Source organism: Pelodiscus sinensis, chromosome 7 (assembly GCF_052426305.1).
Source record: "Pelodiscus sinensis isolate ZL-2025 chromosome 7, ASM5242630v1, whole genome shotgun sequence".
NCBI lineage: Eukaryota > Metazoa > Chordata > Testudines > Trionychidae > Pelodiscus > Pelodiscus sinensis.
The window spans coordinates 72,332,032-72,349,908 of record NC_143058.1 but is presented as its reverse complement, the minus strand read 5'-3'; the positions used below and the strand labels follow the sequence as shown (position 1 = coordinate 72,349,908).

The following is a 17,877-nucleotide window of genomic DNA, read 5'->3' as shown; positions in this document are numbered from 1 at the left end:
GGAGAAAGCTGAGGCTTATGTTTGTTACTGAAATTTGAGTTACAGATAATTTAGGTTAGCAAAAAGGAATAAATTTGGAATATATGTAGTGTTTGCAGATTCTTTTCAAAGCAGAATAGGAACTTCAAATTCTTACATGTAGTGTTAGGATGGGATGAAAAAAATTCTATGCAGGAATGGAAAGTGAAAGATGTCCTGACATGCCTGATAGAACAGTAAAAACAGCAGTAAGTTCATGGCATATCAACAGATCTTGATCCTATTTAGGAAGGAACACCAATAATATCAGTAAATCCAGTCTATAGCTCAACTATGACATTGGCAGCAGCTGCTTCAGAGCTTGATAACCCAGTTTTACAAAGTACTATAGTATAGTATGTTACTTTGTCTGATGTGATTTTTAATGCTTTTTGATAGGCTCTCTTTAGAACAGTTGCTATGATGGTTCCTGATTATGCCATGATTGCGGAAATTGTCTTGTATTCCTGTGGTTTTGTTACTGCTCGACCTCTATCTGTGAAAATTGTAGCTACATATCGTCTATGTTCAGAGCAATTGTCTTCCCAGCATCATTATGATTATGGAATGAGGGCTGTGAAGTCAGTGCTTACTGCAGCTGGCAACTTGAAGGTAAAATATTTCTTCCATTTTCTTTGGAATCCAGTATTTGAATAAGAAAATTCTGTTTTATGTTCATAGAAGAAGAATTTGTTCATGCTGTTCCATACATTTTCAAATAGGGTTTTTTTCCGTATGAGTCTTGTCAATGTCAATTGTATAAATAGCTAAACCCAATATGACTCTTAAAATATAGGGGAGTCATATATATTTGGGTATAATTTTACATATTCTGTGGGCATTCAGGATACGTCTAAACTACATGCCTCCATCGACGGAGCAATGTAGATTTGTTTGTTCGGCAAAAGGAAATGAAGCCGCGATTTAAATAATCGCGGCTTCATTTAAATTTAAATGGCTGCCCCGCTCTGCCGATCAGCTGTTTGTCGGCAGATCAGGGCAGTCTAGACGCTCCCCAGCCGACATAAAAGCCTTTTATCGACCTCCCCGGTAAACCTCATCCTACGAGGCATAACGGGGAGGTCAATAAAGGGCTTTCAGGTCGGCGCGGGAGCGTCCAGATTAGTGCGTTGAGCCGATAAGCTGTTGGACAGCTCAGCGTGGCAGCCATTTAAATTTAAGTGAAGCCACGATTATTTAAATCGCGGCTTCATTTCCCTTTGCCGATCAGCCTAATCTACATGGCTCCATCGATGGAGCCATGTAGTTTAGACACACGCTCAGAGACTAATCACTTTTTTTTGTGCTTGTACAGCTCTCAAAACTAATGGGAATTGCATATTGATTGAAAGCAAACTATACTTCTATGTAAGTATAGGCAGGCATTGCTGATTGTTATGCTAGCTGCTGTCCTTACAAATTTCATGGATCTTTGTTCATGCACAATGAACTTGTCCTATAACAGCAATGCCAGATTTACTAGTTCAGTCCACTTTTGGTACTGTATTTTCTGGCGTATAAGATGACTTTTTATGCTAAAAAACATCCCCCAAAAATCGGGGGTCATCTTATACGCCGGGTATACAGGCAGTCCCTGACTTGCAGGTACGAACGGGGCTTTTCTCGCCCCGGAGGACACAGACTGCGGGACCTCGCGGTCCCGCCGCCCGTGTACTCCGGGGCGAGAAAAGCTGCTCTGCGTCTCCCTGGTCTGCAGACCAGGAAGACGCGGAGCAAAGCCGCGGAGGGGCTCTGGCAGCGGGGCAGCCCAGGCAGCCCTGGGATGCCCCGCTGCCCGAGCCCCTCCGCGGCTTTGCAATGCCTCGGGGGAAGCCGGCAGCGGGGCAGCCCAGACGCGCCGCGGCTGTCCCGCTGCCGGCGTCCTCAGAGGCTTTGCTCCCGGTGCCTCTGGTCTGCTGGGGACCGTCTCCAGCAGACCAGGGACACCGGGAGCAAAGCCGGGGAGGGGAGGGGCGCTGGGGCGCTGCCGGTTGGCCTCTTAAAGGGGGGTAGTCTTATACGGCGAGTATAAGACAAAAACCTATCTTTTAACTTATACGCCCAGTCGCCTTATACGCCGGAAAATACGGTAGGTTCTTTTACCTCCTATGCCTACAGAAGACTCTAAACCAGTCTTACCTTGATTTGATGATGCATAGGGGAATGAGACTTTATTCAGTTCTATTCAATGTTATGTATCCTGCCCACCTCACCATTGTATCTGAGCACCAGTCTTGCATTAAGCAATGTGACTAAAAACTACCAAATGTGACCTTGTTTTCATCCTCACCTCAGAGGGAAAATTGTGTGTGCAGTGTGAAGTTTGTCCTTAGAGTGCTTGCATATATCCATTTCACAATAGGTGTGTGTGCATCATGTGTGCTGTTGCCAGAGATTTTTCCCTCAGTGGTATCTATTGGGCTGGCTCTAGCACTCTCTCCAGTGATGGAAGCAGGAAGGAGCACTGAGCATTTAGTTCTTTCGAAGGAACTGCCTGTCACCTTCTAGAGGCAAGCTGGCCCTGATCCCATTGTTGTTGGGACTGTCTCTGGTCCATTCCCTATCTCTCGATCTTCGATACCATAGGGAAGCAGAGAGGGGCATTCCTGTTGTGGTCACTGAGGAGGGATTTTTTGTTGGAGTCTGAAGGGAATCCCTATGTGCCACCGAAAGATCACCTTCAATACCCAATCTTTGTGCCACCAGACTACGTTGCAGTTTCCACTGCTGGCACTTCTCCAGCATAGCCATAGCCTATTCAGTGGTCATACTGGAACCGTTGGGGTTTTCCCCTAGTACCAGGTCCTCCCTACCACCATTCCTATCACGTGGCTTTGGAAAGGTGCACTTTTGGTTCTTTCTGCTCAGTACCACATCCTGACTCCAGGTACTGACATTCAGGATGTGGCGCTTTTGGATGTCAGTAAGACTGGGGAAGAGGAAGGAACATCTCTCATGCAAGCCTCCTCCTCCTCCCCAGACGAGGATGTCTCAGGGCCCAATATCTCGCATCTGCAGGATGACTTCAGGGTGCATCAGGATCTACTGAAGCAAATACCAGCTAACCTGGGGCTGGAAATTGAAGCACTTAAGGAAACTTCCCATAAACTGATCAATATTTTGTCTTCAGCAGCTCCTTCCAAAGCAACTTTACTCATTAATGACATATTGGGTCCATTCAGGGTTCCCTGGCAAACTTCTCAGCACCCTCTCCCAAGAAGGCATAAAAGAAATATTATTTGCCAACAAATGGATTCAAGTACTAGTACTTGCACCTCCTCTCAGGTCCTTCATTATGTCAGCAATCAACAAGTGGGATAGGCAAGACCAGACAAAAACTATCCCAAAATAAAAAAGATTGTAAAAATGGTAGAAAGGTTTATTCAAATGGTAGCTTTCAACTGCGTATCTCCAACCTGCAACCCTTCCTGTGAAGATATAATTGCAATGTGTGGGATGCTTTGTCTAATTCAAAGAATCTTTGCTTCAAGACTTGAAGCAGGAATTCTTTGAGTGGTTGCTCATGTCCATTTGAATCAGGTGTGCACACCACGTGCACCGCGTCTCCGGAGCGTTTTCCCTAGTGGTACCCGTAGCGCTGGCAGCGCACCCCCTGGAGTGGTGCCGTTATAGCGGAGCATAAGTACCTCTGCCGGCCTCCCCCTCCTCAGTTCCTTCTTACTGCCTGTGACGGTCATTGGAGCGGATCTCTCTCTTAAAGTAGTTAATGGTTCCCGTTTCTCTTAGTGTAGTATTTGTAAATAGTTATAAATAGTTTTAATTAGTTAGATAGTTAGCGAGTTCTTTGTTTTCCTCCACCCCTTCGGGGGTGAGGAATGCCAGGGCCACAAGTTCTTGTGGATCACCATTCTGTTCCTGATCCATGCAAACCTGATTTCACAAGACCCAGTCAGTTGCTTCATCCAAACCTTGCCTCCCTTCATGTGATGGCAAGGGTGAGAAGCAAACCTGTTTAGAACAAGGTCAACAGGTCATATTAAGTAGAATGAAACAGCCCATTAGGGCTATCTGCTTGGCAAAATGATATGGGTAAAACTTTGACATCTCAGTGAGGTCCTTCTCCAGTTTGTTCTTCTCTGTGGGCCATCTTGCTCCATCTGAAGCAGCAGATTTTGGCCCTTGACTCTATCCAGGTGCACTTAGCAGCAATCTCAGCCTTCTACATGCTAGTGAATGGCAAGTTAGTGTTCTCCCATGAGATGACACTTTGATTTTTCAGTGGTCTAGACAGACTCCATGGAACTTTAAGCTGATTCTGTCAAAGTTCATGAACTCTCAGTTTGAGCCATTAGCATCACGCCTTCTACTACTTCTCTCTTGGAAGATCACATTTTGGCAGTGATCATCTCAGCCAGAAAAGTCTCTGAAGTCTGGGCCCTTCTGTCAGAAACACAGTATTTTCAAGGACAATTCCATCTGGAACTCCTGGTAAAGATCATAGACTCATAGGACTGGAAGGGACCTCGAGAGGTCATCGAGTCCAGCCCCCCACCCTCAAGGCAGGACCAAGCTCCGTCTACACCATCCCTGACAGATGTCTGTCTAACCTGTTCTTAAATATCTCCAGAGAGGGAGATTCCACCACATCCCTTGGCAATTTATTCCAATATTTGACCACCCTGACAGTTAGGAATTTTTTCCTAATGTCCAATCTAAACCTCCCTTGCTGCACTTTAAGCCCATTACTCCTTGTCCTGTCCTCAGAAACCAAGAGGAACAAATTTTCTCCTTCCTCCTTGTGACACCCTTTTAGATATTTGAAAACCTCTATCATGTCTCCCCTTAATCTTCTTTTTTCCAAACTAAACAAGCCCAGTTCATGAAGCCTGGCTTCATAGGTCATGTTCTTTAGACCTTTAATCATTCTTGTCACTCTTCTCTGTACCCTTTCCAATTTCTCCACATCTTTCTTGAAATGTGGCGCCCAGAACTGGACACAGTACTCCAGCTGAGGCCTAACTAGTGCAGAGTAGAGCGGCAGAATGACTTCGAGTTTTGCTTACAACACACCTGTTGATACAACCTAGAATCATATTTGCTTTTTTTGCAACAGCATCACACTGTTGACTCATATTCAACTTGTGGTCCACTATGACCCCTAGATTCCTTTCCACCATGCTCCTTCCTAGACAGTCGCTTCCCATCTTGTATGTATAGAACTTATTGTTCCTTCCTAAGTGGAGCACTTTGCATTTCTCTTTATTAAACTTCATCCTGTTTACCTCTGACCATTTCTCTAACTTGCTAGGGTCATTTTGAATTATGTCCCTATCCTCTGAAGAAGTTGCAACCCCACCCAGTTTGGTATCATCTGCAAACTTAATAAGCGTACTCTCTATCCCAATATCTACATCATCGATGAAGATATTGAACAGTACGGGTCCCAAAACAGACCCTTGCAGAACTCCACTTGTTATCCCTTTCCAGCAGGATTTAGCACCGTTAACAACAACTCTCTGACTACGGTTATCCATCCAATTATGCACCCACCTTATCGTGGCCCTATCTAAGTTATATTTGCCTAGTTTATCAATAAGAATATCATGCGAGACCGTATCAAATGCCTTACTAAAGTCTAGGTATATGACATCCACCGCTTCTCCCTTATCCACAAGGCTCGTTATCCTATCAAAGAAAGCTATCAGATTAGTTTGGCATGATTTGTTCTTCACAAACCCATGCTGGCTATTCCCTATCACTTTATTACCTTCCAAGTGTTTGCATATGATTTCCTTAATTACCTGCTCCATTATCTTCCCTGGGACAGACGTTAAACTGACCGGTCTGTAGTTTCCTGGGTTGTTCTTATTCCCCTTTTTATAGATGGGCACAATATTTGCCCTTTTCCAGTCTTCTGGTATCTCCCCTGTCTTCCATGATTTTTCAAAGATCATAGCTAAAGGCTCAGATACCTCCTCTATCAGCTCCTTGAGTATCCTGGGATGCATTTCATCAGGACCTGATGATTTAAGATGATTTAATAATTCCTTAGAAACCAGACTATTTTCATCACAGTCTTTTTCCTGGAGCCTAACAGGAACTTTGAAGAATGGTGGCTTCATTCTTTGGATGTTAGGCATGCCCTTGCCTTTTGAAAACCACAGAACTCTTTGTAGCAGTAGCAGAATGGATGAAAGGGCTTCTAGGTCAACCCAGAGGATCTAGACGTGGATAATCATCTGTATTCAAGCTTGCTACAACCAGGCAAATGCTCAGTTGCAGGCCATCCTAACTACTCACTCCATAAGAGCTCTTCAGCATTCCTCATGCAAATGCCAATCCAAGATATCTGCAGGGTCACAATTTGTTCAATGGTGCATTCCTTTACATCCCATTATGTCATCGAATTAACCAATACGACACCAGATTTAGAAGAACAGTGTTGGAGTCATCATGTCCATGAACTCAAAGCTCATTTCCTGAGGTACTGCTTGTGAGTCACCTAACATGGAATGGCCATTAGCAGGCCCTAAAAGAAGAAAAAGGGTTAATAATCTTCCATGGCTCTAGAGGACACTAGAGCTGGCCCAACAGATACATGCACACTCCTAATGTGAAATCAAAATGAGCACCACATCTTGTGCATAAATTGTGCAGGCACAACGTAGGTGTCCATGGTTGTAAATTTGTTTTTTAATATTTTGCCTTAGTAACATGCTTATCTTTTAAAAATCTTCTACATGTATATCCTAAAACACAAGAAAAAACAATAAATAACCTATGTATAATGGTTCAAAAGAGAAGTACATATATATTCACTCTAAATTTTTTTATAATTTAATAGAGCTTTTTACAGTATGGGGTTGTAAGAATGTTCACTGCATTGAATGTTTTAACTTTACCTGGCAGGATAGTAAGTTACCCATATTTGGAGGTAATTGGCACATATCCCAGAATGCATTTTCCAATACAGAAAGAATGTGAAAGTCAAATTCATATTGTCACCTCTCAATAGAATGTTAAAGCAATATGAAAGCAGATTGGCAGCCAATTCCCAAGCAATAAGATCAGTGCTGGATTGTAAAGGCTTGATGTAAGATTATAATCCAGCTCTGGGTTTATATAGTATAGTCAGTGGACTTGAAACCTACACTGAATAATTGCAAAAAGGCACAACAGGAATCAAGCTGTAAAACAAATTTATAATTTCTGAAACTATAACATTAAATTAAAAACATATGTGCATCAGTCGAATTTTCTTTTTAGCTGAAATATCCATCAGAGAATGAAGAAATTTTGCTACTAAGATCCATTATAGATGTAAACTTGCCTAAGTTTTTGTCCCACGATTTGCCACTTTTTGAGGTAAGACGCTAAAGTATTTGTAGTAATGTAATAAGATTTTTTATGTTTTCTCATTGATCTAACTAACATAAAGTCAGGATCTCAAAAAAATAGTCTAAGGAATATGTTCATCGTACCTATGAGCAATTTACAATTTAGCCTTAATGGTTTTCCCCTCGGCAATGCATTTAGTCCTCCTCCTCCTTAGAAATGCTGCTTCTGGTTTTAATAATTTAGACTAATGGAAGGTGACAATGAAATTTTCCAAATGTAAATGATAACATAATAATACTTTATACATACTTCTATTCAAGGATTTCAAAATACTTTACAAACAATCATGTGAGCTAAGTAAATAGTAGCATCCCCATTTTTAGATGATGAAATTCATTGTTTCACCATGTAATGTATGGAGAAGAGAGTCAAATAGATCCAGTGGCCTAGATTCTTTCCTGCCCTGATGATCTTGGTGCAGGACTATGTTGGGAGAAGCTGTAAATTAGCTGTAACCTGCTGCCTGATTCTCAGCATGGAGCTCTTGTGCTCCTATGTTGTGGAAGCTGTTCTGTTTTATACAAGCTATCTGTGGTCCCTATGGGATAACACAAAATGAAAATTAATAGAGTGCACAAGCACGTATGTCTCTATCTGTGAGATGATTAGCATCAGCATAGAGTTGCAGTTGGAGCAGACACAGACTATAATGCTTTTTATGCCAGCTGAGAGCCCCGCTGTTTTGTGGGTATTCTTATCTGGCAGGATGAGGAAGAGAGAATCTGAGCTAATATGTAGTAGTAAAGTGAGAGACTGGTGCACACACAGAAATGGATATTTGTGTGCAATTATTCAAAGTACAGATGAAAATATAATTGTATCTGCTTATGATAAGTGTATGTGTCATTTTGAAGAAGCATTTTCAGACTTTGGTCCATAACAGTTACTTCTGTATTTTAGAATGAATTAAAAGGACAGAGACATTTTCAGGGTAGGGAATTCATGGAGGTATGAAAATGTGATAGAGCCACTTATTTTAGGAATTTGGGGACAACACTGGTAAACTGAGGCAGAGAGAAAATATATTTTTCTTAAACTTCAGTTATCTAAATCATAAAATTCAAGGGCACAATATTATAATATGTCATGGGACGGCAAGCAGGATTCTTTGTAACACATGATCAGGAGAGCAAGCAAAGGAGATGGCTGACTAATACAGAGGGAATGTGAGGAAGCACCTTTCAAAGGAAAGGAGCTTTTCATCTTGGGTGAAGCTCGATATCTCAAATCGTTCTCCTGGTAGGAAATGTGATTGTTTTTAAGTGGAAAGCTTTCATCTTCTCCCCTAAGATTCTGCTGTGGTTGAGTTGGGAGGGAAAACTTTTCTCTGTCAGCTTTTGATACTACCTGCAAACTACTGTATATTTATATTATTTATCAGGTCAGGATGATATCTTTGTTGATTCTCTGACATCAGTGATTATCCATGTTCTTGGTCATGGTGACAAAAAGAGGGCACAATTGCTCCTTTTTAAAAAATAACTAAATATGATGTTATTTAAAAAATTGTGACTGCACATAAGAATTCTAAAAAGTCTCACGGGGAAGCCATGTTACTCTGTAACTTTACAAATAATGAGTAGTCCTATGGCAGCATAGAGACTCACAAACATATATGGTATCATGAGCTTTTGCCCATGAAAATTCATGATACTATATATTTTTGTTAGTCTCTAAACTGCCTCAGGACTAAAATACTAAAGTTTGCCAGTAATCATCATGATTATAATTTCTGAAATAATAGTGATAGAAATGTAGCCGTGTTACTCTGGTGTAGCTGAAACAAAATACAGGACTATGTACAGACCCACTTCCTCAGATCAAATAGTGGAAGAAAATAGTCACAGCCATATATACCAAAGGATACAATTAAAAAAATGAACACATATGAAAAGGACAAATCACATTTCAGAACAGAAGGGGGATGCTGTGGGGGGGGGGGAGGGAAGGAATGTGAATGCCTGTGAGTTAATGATATTAGAGGTGGGGAAGGGTAGATGTCTGTGAGTTAATAGTAATAGAGGTGATAATTGGGGAAGCTATCTTTGTAATGGGTAAGATAGCTGGGGTCTTTGTTCAGCCCCCTGCGGAGAGTGTCGAATTTTAGCATGAATGCCAGTTCAGAGGATTCCCTTTCAAGTGCAGATTTGAATGTCTTCTGAAGTAGGATGCAGCTATCTTACCCATTACAAAGATAGCTTCCCCAATTATCACCTCTAATACTATTAACTCACAGACATCTACCCTTCCCTTTTTAAATTGTATCCTTTGGTATATATTGCTGTGACTATTTTCTTCCACTATATGATCTGAGGAAGTGGGTCTGGCCCACGAAAGCTCATCATCTAATAAACCATCTTGTTAGTCTTTAAAATGCTACATAGTCCTGTATTTTGAAATAATAGTGTTCTCTATGAATTAATTTGACTAAACTTTACAAGTTGACATTGTCTGAATGAAAGGATTGCCTGCATTATGTTTTTTGTTTGTATCTTAAATATGTTCAATATCATTGTTGTTTTTCTTCAGAACTATGAAGTACTAGAAGTAAAAATGCATTCAAAGATTACATCCTGAATATATATACACATTGCAAATCATTCTTTGGCAGGGCATTACTTCAGATTTGTTTCCTGGTGTGAAACTTCCAAAACCAGATTACAATGACTTACTAGAAGCAATCAAAATGAACTGTGATGCTATGAACTTGCAAATGACCGATATGTTTGCTGAGAAAATTTTACAAATATTTGAAATGATGATTGTGCGTCATGGTTTTATGATAGTTGGAGAACCATTTGGTGGAAAAACATCTGCCTATCGAGTTTTGGCAGCAGCTTTGGGTGACTTATGTGAGAAGGTAACTAAATGCTTTGTCAGATATTTTTGATTAAAATAGTTTGCAGAGTAAGCAAATGTCACATATTCAGTAATTATTCAAGAAAGTATTTGGCAGAATACATGCGCACTAGTAAACTTGCAGTAAGGTAGAGTACATTTTTGAGAGTATATAATGCCTACAGGAATAGGAATGAGGAAAGAAAACTTTGATCAGTATATGGTGTCAAGATCGATCAGAATGTTAGATTAGACAAGTCTATCGTTGGTCTTTTTAATTGCTATGACTTCCAAAATAGGCTTGCATTCTTCTACAAAAGGTTCTTTTTTGTGGTTAGGTGCTACTTTTCCCCATATAGTTCCTTATCCTATAAAACTTTTGCTTCATATGGGGGAACTTCTATTTTAGCATATAATTTTACAGTAATAGTAATTAAATTCTGTCTTATTCTTTCCTTCCTATTTCTGGAATTCATTGCTTACTACTTTTTATTTGTGATGAATAAGGAGAGGAGCTATGCAGCAGAATGAGAATTTTCTTGAGAATTTTCTTTCTGTTAGCAGCTGTTTTCCCCACCCATCCCATCCTTGTAACTGGCAAATTACTGGAATAAAAAATGGAAATTTTTTTAAAAGAAAGACGTACATGTACAATTACCTTAAGGCTAGTCGATATAAATTTAAGTTGCTTTTTAAATGCTAATAAAAAGTTGGATCTTTCTTCCTCTTTGGAAGAATTGTTTTGATTGACTAGAATTGAGGGTGGAGCTTATTTTTGGAGTTACCAGCAAAAACATTGGACTACCTCTGAATTCCTCAGGTGAGAACCATTACCTATTTGTGGGGAATTGGAAGGGAAACAGCTATACCAGGTATGGAATATGTCCTTTACTTCAAAATTCTGGGTTTTGAAGTCCCTATCCTAACATTCTTCTTTATGCATTGTTTAATTAGTAGTAGTATTGTATTTGACAAGCTCTGAGCTGGCCATATCTATGTATTTATAGTTAAATACTGGAACAGATATATTTTATTACAGTTAGGGTGTGTCTAGACTACATGCCTCCGTCGACAGAGGCATGTAGATTAGACAGATCGGCAGAGGGAAATGAAGCCGCGATTAAAATAATCGCGGCTTCATTTAAATTTAAATGGCTGCCCCGCTCTGCCGATCAGCTGTTTGTCGGCAGATCGGGGCAGTCTGGACGCGACGCGCCAACAAAGAAGCCTTTCTTGATCGGCACAGGTATGCCTCGTGAAACCAGGTTTACCTGTGCCGATCAAGAAAGGCTTCTTTGTCGGCACGTCGCGTCCAGACTGCCCCGATCTGCCGACAAACAGCTGATCGGCAGAGCGGGGCAGCCATTTAAATTTAAATGAAGCCGCGATTAAAATAATCGCGGCTTCATTTCCCTCTGCCGATCTGGCTAATCTACATGCCTCCGTCGACGGAGGCATGTAGTTTAGACGTACCCTCTCATGTTTGCTAGATATGACGAGTCAAGCCATTTCATAAACACATCCAATATACTTTTTTTCCTTTTTTTAGAGTAGTGATTCCTCAAACTGGAGCATGCTGCTTCAGGGGGCCTGGAGGAACTTTGTTGGGGGCTAGTCTGCACAGAGGGGGAGGGAAGAAAATGCCATGCTTCCAGCCCTGCTCTGCCCCCCAGCGCTTATCAGCCACCAGGGCCATCTCCAGCTCTAGGCCAAATCCATCTCTTGTCTTACCCCTTCTTCTCCCCCAGCCCTGCCCAGCTCGGCCCCCGGCACAGTTCAGGCTTTAGCCCCAGCTCCTTTGCCATTCCCAGTTCTGCTCCTGCTCCATCTTCAGTCCAAGCTCTGCTGCTAAGGAGGCCTTGCTTATACAGCAGTGCCGGGAGTCATACAGATTCTGTTAATGGCAAAGGGGGACATGACTGGAAAAGTACGAGCACCACTGGCTTAGAGGAACAGCTTTGCCTGATGTTCCTTAAACACTTGGATTGACTGACTCACAACAATTTTCTCCAACTCTCTCTTAGGGGAAATTTAAAAAAAGAGTGTGCCCTGGTAAGTTATAATCCAATACAGACTGCTTGTTAGAAAGGAGGAGCAGTAACATAAATCCTTACTGAAATAGTTGGTTCTCTATTGAAACAGTAAAGTAAAAATGTCTACATTTTACAGTTCACAAAGGGAACATAATCAATGAAAGATGTTTCTTTTCATAGGGGGTGGGCTAGTAAAACACTTAAACATGAATGAATTCCTGACTCTTGATTCATAAAGAAAAAACAAATTAAACTAGATAACACAAATTAAACTCTGTATAAATCAAATACATTTTATTTTTGTGTGTCTAGGGGCTGATGGAGGAAAACAAGGTTCAGATCACTGTTATAAATCCAAAGTCTATAACCATGGGTCAGCTGTATGGGCAGTTTGATCCAGTCTCACATGAATGGTCGGATGGCATCCTGGCAGTGAGCTTTAGAGCATTTGCTTCTTCCTTGGTATGCATAAGAGTATTTTGTGAAAATAATTCTATGATAGATACACAGTTTTGACATGTAGGGGTTGTTTATGCCTTGTATGCACAGCCTGTAATGAGATACCCATTGCTACACACCTTTATAGCAGCTTAGTACATCCTAAACAGCCAGACTTGGTCATGCTAAAAGGAGCAATCTTTGTGCTCCCCTGACTGTAAGTGCAGGGGCTGTAGTTTGGCCTGGCTTGGCATATTCCTAGCACAGTAATTCTTGCACTCCTTGTGTAGTACTCCAGTGGAGGCTTCTTGCAGCATTTCCCTTGGTGCACATCTGTGTAGTAAGGAAGAAATTGTTCCTAAAAAGTTACTCTGGTGTTTAGGAATGTTAATAGATATTATATAGGGTCATTTTATTCTGATTAATATATAAGCCTTGTACAGTGGTATCCCTTAAATGTTGGCATTTTTACAAAATCTCGTCTTTTCTCCTATACTACTGAAATACGTGGAAGTATTACCATTGACTTCAATGAAAATTGCTTTAATGATCTTTGCAATAACTACAGTAAGAGGGTGATCTGGCGCATGAAGAGCAGGTTACTTATATGCCATATTAGATTCTGACTCTGTATAAACTTAAGCATATTTGTAACATATTGAAGTTGATAAAACTACTCATGAGTCAAACTATACACATGTAAGTGTTTACAAAAGTGGGCCCTTTTTACTTCCCTATACTTCCCACAGGGAATACTGCTGATGTCTGTTTATACATGTTGTGTAATATCTTATGGGCCAGATTCTACACACTTTAGGGCATGTCTATGCTAGGAATCTATTTTGAAATAACTAAATTCGACTTAATAACTCCCGATTTTACAACATTGAAATAATGTGTCCCCACTATGGGGAAGCCTTGAAATTAGTCCGAGACAGGCTCAGTTAATGTGGACATGCTACCTGACGTAGAGCCCTAAGAAGCCCTGGGGAGTAATTAGTTTGAATTACTCTGAAGAGTAGTTATTTCGAAATAGCTGCACCGTAGCATCCACATTAATGTTATTTCAGTATAACTATTTTGAAATTATTGTTATTCGCTGAGAAAAGCAGGAGTACAGGTTTCAAAATAAGCGATCCATTATTTCAAATAGTGGGCTCGGTAGTGTGGATGTGCTGCGCTTATAAATTTGACCTAATGGGGGTTATTTCAAAATAAAGTCCTATTGTAGATCAGGGCTTAGTCATGTTCAATATAATTTACTACTCAAGTAGTGCCATTGATACCTGTGTAAAACTGAAAAATTCTTACTCATGCTGTGTATCACCAAACTCTGATAGTAGGCCAACTGATTCAAGATGCTGCTTATCTTCAGTAAAGTATCAGAATCTGGATCACTTTGACTACTTGAGGAAAAATGTACTCCTCAGCTTAAGTAAGAGTGGCAGAATGTGTCCCAATGGTAGCAAGCTTTTAAAGATCACTACAGTATATGTTTTAAAAAGTTTAAAGACTAGAAAATATTCATTTGTTTATTTTCCAAAAATTATTTGTGACTACAACAGGCTTGCTCTCAGCACATTTTCAGAGAAATCATATGTGATGGGTCAGAACTCCCTAGGTTGGGACTGTTACCTGATATATTGAGACCTCACTGAGCCTGCTTTTCCTGACAGCCTAGGCACCCTGTAATCTTATCTTGCTGAGCCCGACTCTCCAGCCTGCTTCAGCACAGAGCCAGGGACATGGCTACAAACCTAATGCGGGAGACACAGATTGTAAGCAGCATAATGTGAGACTTCCCAGCACTTAAGTATACAGCCCCTCTGGGTGCTGAAATCTAGATAAATCCATTTTATGCTGTATAGAGATCTGTACAGTATAAGCTCATGAAATTTGCCCTCTCTCTCAACACAAAGAGAGACATGTACAGATTCCTTGCCTCTCCCAAGGTAACAGTAATTTGCACTGGGTTTATTAATGAACAAAAGTGATTTTATTAAGTATAAAAGGTAGGATTTAAGCACATAGAATAAAGTAGAGTACTAAGCAAAATAAAACAAAACACGCAAGCTAAGCTTAATATTCTAGAGAGACTATTTATATGTAATAGCTCATCCTAAAAGTTGCTCTTCAGTGTATTAATAAGATTTGTTCTCATCATAGCACAGGTGATAAAGGACACTCAGGGCATGTCTACACTACAGCATTATTTTGAAGTAACTCACATTATCTCAAAATAACAAGGTGAGCATCCACATAACAAGCCTGTTATTTTGAAATTATTTCAAAATAAAAGGCTTCGTATTTCAAAATAATAAATCCTCATTTCATGAGGAATAATGCTTATTTCAAAATTGCTATTTCAAAATAGGGTAAGTGGATGGTGCATCTGTGCTTATTTCAAAATAATTGGCCTCCAGGGATTCTCACAGCTACCCTGGTGGCCACTCTGTCCACACCCATCAAAACTCTATGGTTTCCCTTCCCCTGCATCCTTTAAAGGTGCAGGCAGAAGGGAAAGTGCTTGTGGCATTACACAAGTCCTGCGCACACTATGTCACCCAGCAGGACCCTGCACTGCTCTTCCCTGCTGTAATGAATGACCTCAGTGCTCCCTCTGAGCCCCCGCACAGGTGCCAGCACACCGACAGCCACCTCTGAAGCCCTGGCCAGAATGGAAAAGGGCCCTTTCCTTTCCTGGTGCACTGATCCTGCATCTCATAAAGATCTGAGGAGAGGAGGCTAACTTCCAGGATCTCCGCACCAGGCGCAGGCATGCTGTTGTGTACAGCTGAATGGCTGCAATCCTGGTCCTGAAAGGCCACATGCACACATAGGAGAAGGTGCGCATGAAGATAAAAGAACTGAAGCAGGCTTACCCCCAGGGCCAGGGAATGAAGTTCTCAATCCGGAGCGGCATCCCAGACCTGCCACTTTTATGAGCAGTTGGATTGCATCCTGGGAGGAGGGTTGGTTCCTCCCCACATCCTTGTCTTCGACTTTGGCCTGGAGATGCCTGTCATCAGCTTCCAGGAGGGTGGGGCTGTGGAGGAGGAGGAGGAAATCAGCCAGAACACAATGCCCACCAGCTAGGTGGTCATAATCTCCCTGGAGCTGGTACCCGGCCCTCCCCCTCAGGATGTCTCCCAGGGTTCAGACGAAGCCTGAGGAGGCACATCAGGTGAGTCCTCTACCTTTCCCTATCTACACATGGGGTGGAAGCACATCAGTTTGGTGCAGACAGCCCCATGAGGCTGCCACACAGGAACTTGTTGCTTCTTCTCACAAGGTTCCTGAAGAGGCCTATCTGACTGCGGATTCCATTATGGGACACCTTCTCACCACACACAGTAGTGCCGCACACAGCACAGGCTCCTGCCTGCACTCTTGGGGCAGCATTTGTTCCCAGTCAAGTGCAGCAACATGGAGGACAGCAAGCCCCTGCATGAGAACCTGCCAAGAGGAAGGAAATGGAGGGAACCCCAGTAGCATCTCCCACTCACAAATACCTCCCCCAACACCCTCCCCTCTTCTCTTCCAGCACGCAGGGATAGAAGTCATCTCTCTGTGGGATGACGCCAGTGTTGGACCTGGAATGTCTGCGGCACAGAGGGAAGACAAGCCGCCCTGTCCCCACTCCTGCCCGCAGGCTCCTGGTCTGTCTGGCACCTTCACATGCCTACTTGTCCCTGGGACATGGGGGTAGCAAGGCTCCCATGGGATGGTCATGCCCCTGTGACAGTGCCACTGTCTAGGCCACAGATGTCTTTGCTTGAAGCACACTGCAGTTGTCTAAATTGAGATCTTTCAGTGTTGACTCAGAGATGAGGGCTAGGCTTCATGCACACTGTCTTCTGGCATGACTGCCCTTCTCTGTTCACAGCTGCCCCAGGCACAAGTGGGATGTGTCCAACACCTTCCACGCCATCCTCTTGGCCTTGTGAGAGCTGCCAGTGCAGATGACCCCACAGGACTGGGACCGGGAACACATCACGTGCCTGCATGCCCTCTAATGCTGTCTTGAGTTGGAGCAGCAGGGGCAGGATGTAGACTTGGAGGAGCACTGTGCTGACCAGGAGTGGTGGTGCACCGTCTGGCAGTAGCTGTCCCGTCAGCACAAGAGCATGTGCACAGCATAAACTGCTGCCATCAACCGCCTGGTTGCTGCCATTGAGTGGTCCAGCAGCCGCCCCCACACACCTGCTCCTTCCCAAGTCCCCTCAGCACCTGCTCCTACCCCCACCCCTCCAGCTTCTCCCCCTATTCTCTCCCTCTGGGCCACCGAGGGCCACACACACGTGGTGGAACCTTTTGGGCACCTGAGGCCTCTCAACACATCTGAGGCGGGTGCCAGGACCAGCCTTAGCCTCAGCCCCAACCCCGAGCCCCCCCGCTCCCTAGCTTCTCCCTCTTCCCAGGTTCTTTCAGCAGTCCCTCCCCAGTTATATATTCCCCAAATAAAAATAACAGAGTTCATTGCTTCAGAATAAAAAGTCTGCTTTATTTGGTCTGCAGGGGAAGGGAGAGGTGGGGGTGAAAGGCACAGAAGGGCTATGCAGAGGCCCTTTGTGGGAAGGCCCAGGGAGAGTGTCACAGCTGGACTTGTCTGAAACTCTCCATCAGGGCCTCCGAGATGTGCACAGCCCCCTGATGGGCCTGTAGGATGGCAGCCGTGTGTGGCTGCTCAAAGGCCCTGGCGAGCTGCTTAGTCTCTGCTCCCAAACCTAGCAGGAACATCTCCTTATTCTCACACAGATTGTGCAGGACACAGCAGGCTGCCACCACCTGAGGGATGTTCCAGTTGCTGAGGTCTAGTCGGGTGAGGATACACCAAAGCTTCCCTTTCAAATGACCCAACGTGCCCTCCACCACAATGCAGGCCCAGCTGAGCCTGGTGTTGAACAGTTCTTTTGTGGGCTGCAGGTGTTCCATGTAGGGCTTCATCACCCAGGGGAGAAAGGGGTAGGCTGCGTTGCTCATGATACAGATGGGCATGTCCAGCTCCCTGACCCTCATGGTGCAGTTGGGAAAAAAGTGCCAGTGTGCATCTTCTTTAGGAAGAGACTGGAGTTCCTAAAGACATTGGCATCACGTGTCTTCTGCGACCACCTGATATTAATGCCTGTGAACCGGCCTGGTGGTCCACGAAGGCCAGCATCACCACTGAAAAGTACCTCTTCTTGTTGAT

The 17,877-nt window shown here is 42.9% G+C and overlaps 1 protein-coding gene across 3 annotated transcripts in view; it reads left to right on the top strand.

The window, feature by feature from the left end:
* The window catches only part of DNAH7 (dynein axonemal heavy chain 7), a 239,243-nt gene that overhangs the window by 98,958 nt on the left and 122,408 nt on the right, over nucleotides 1-17,877 (top strand). For all 3 annotated transcript variants that reach the window (XM_075934215.2, XM_075934214.2, XM_025182029.3), the window contains 4 exons: nucleotides 418-630; nucleotides 7,246-7,344; nucleotides 9,989-10,237; nucleotides 12,561-12,710. In XM_075934215.2, coding sequence (XP_075790330.2) covers nucleotides 418-630; nucleotides 7,246-7,344; nucleotides 9,989-10,237; nucleotides 12,561-12,710 — 711 coding nt within the window. The remainder of the gene's footprint in view (nucleotides 1-417; nucleotides 631-7,245; nucleotides 7,345-9,988; nucleotides 10,238-12,560; nucleotides 12,711-17,877) is intronic.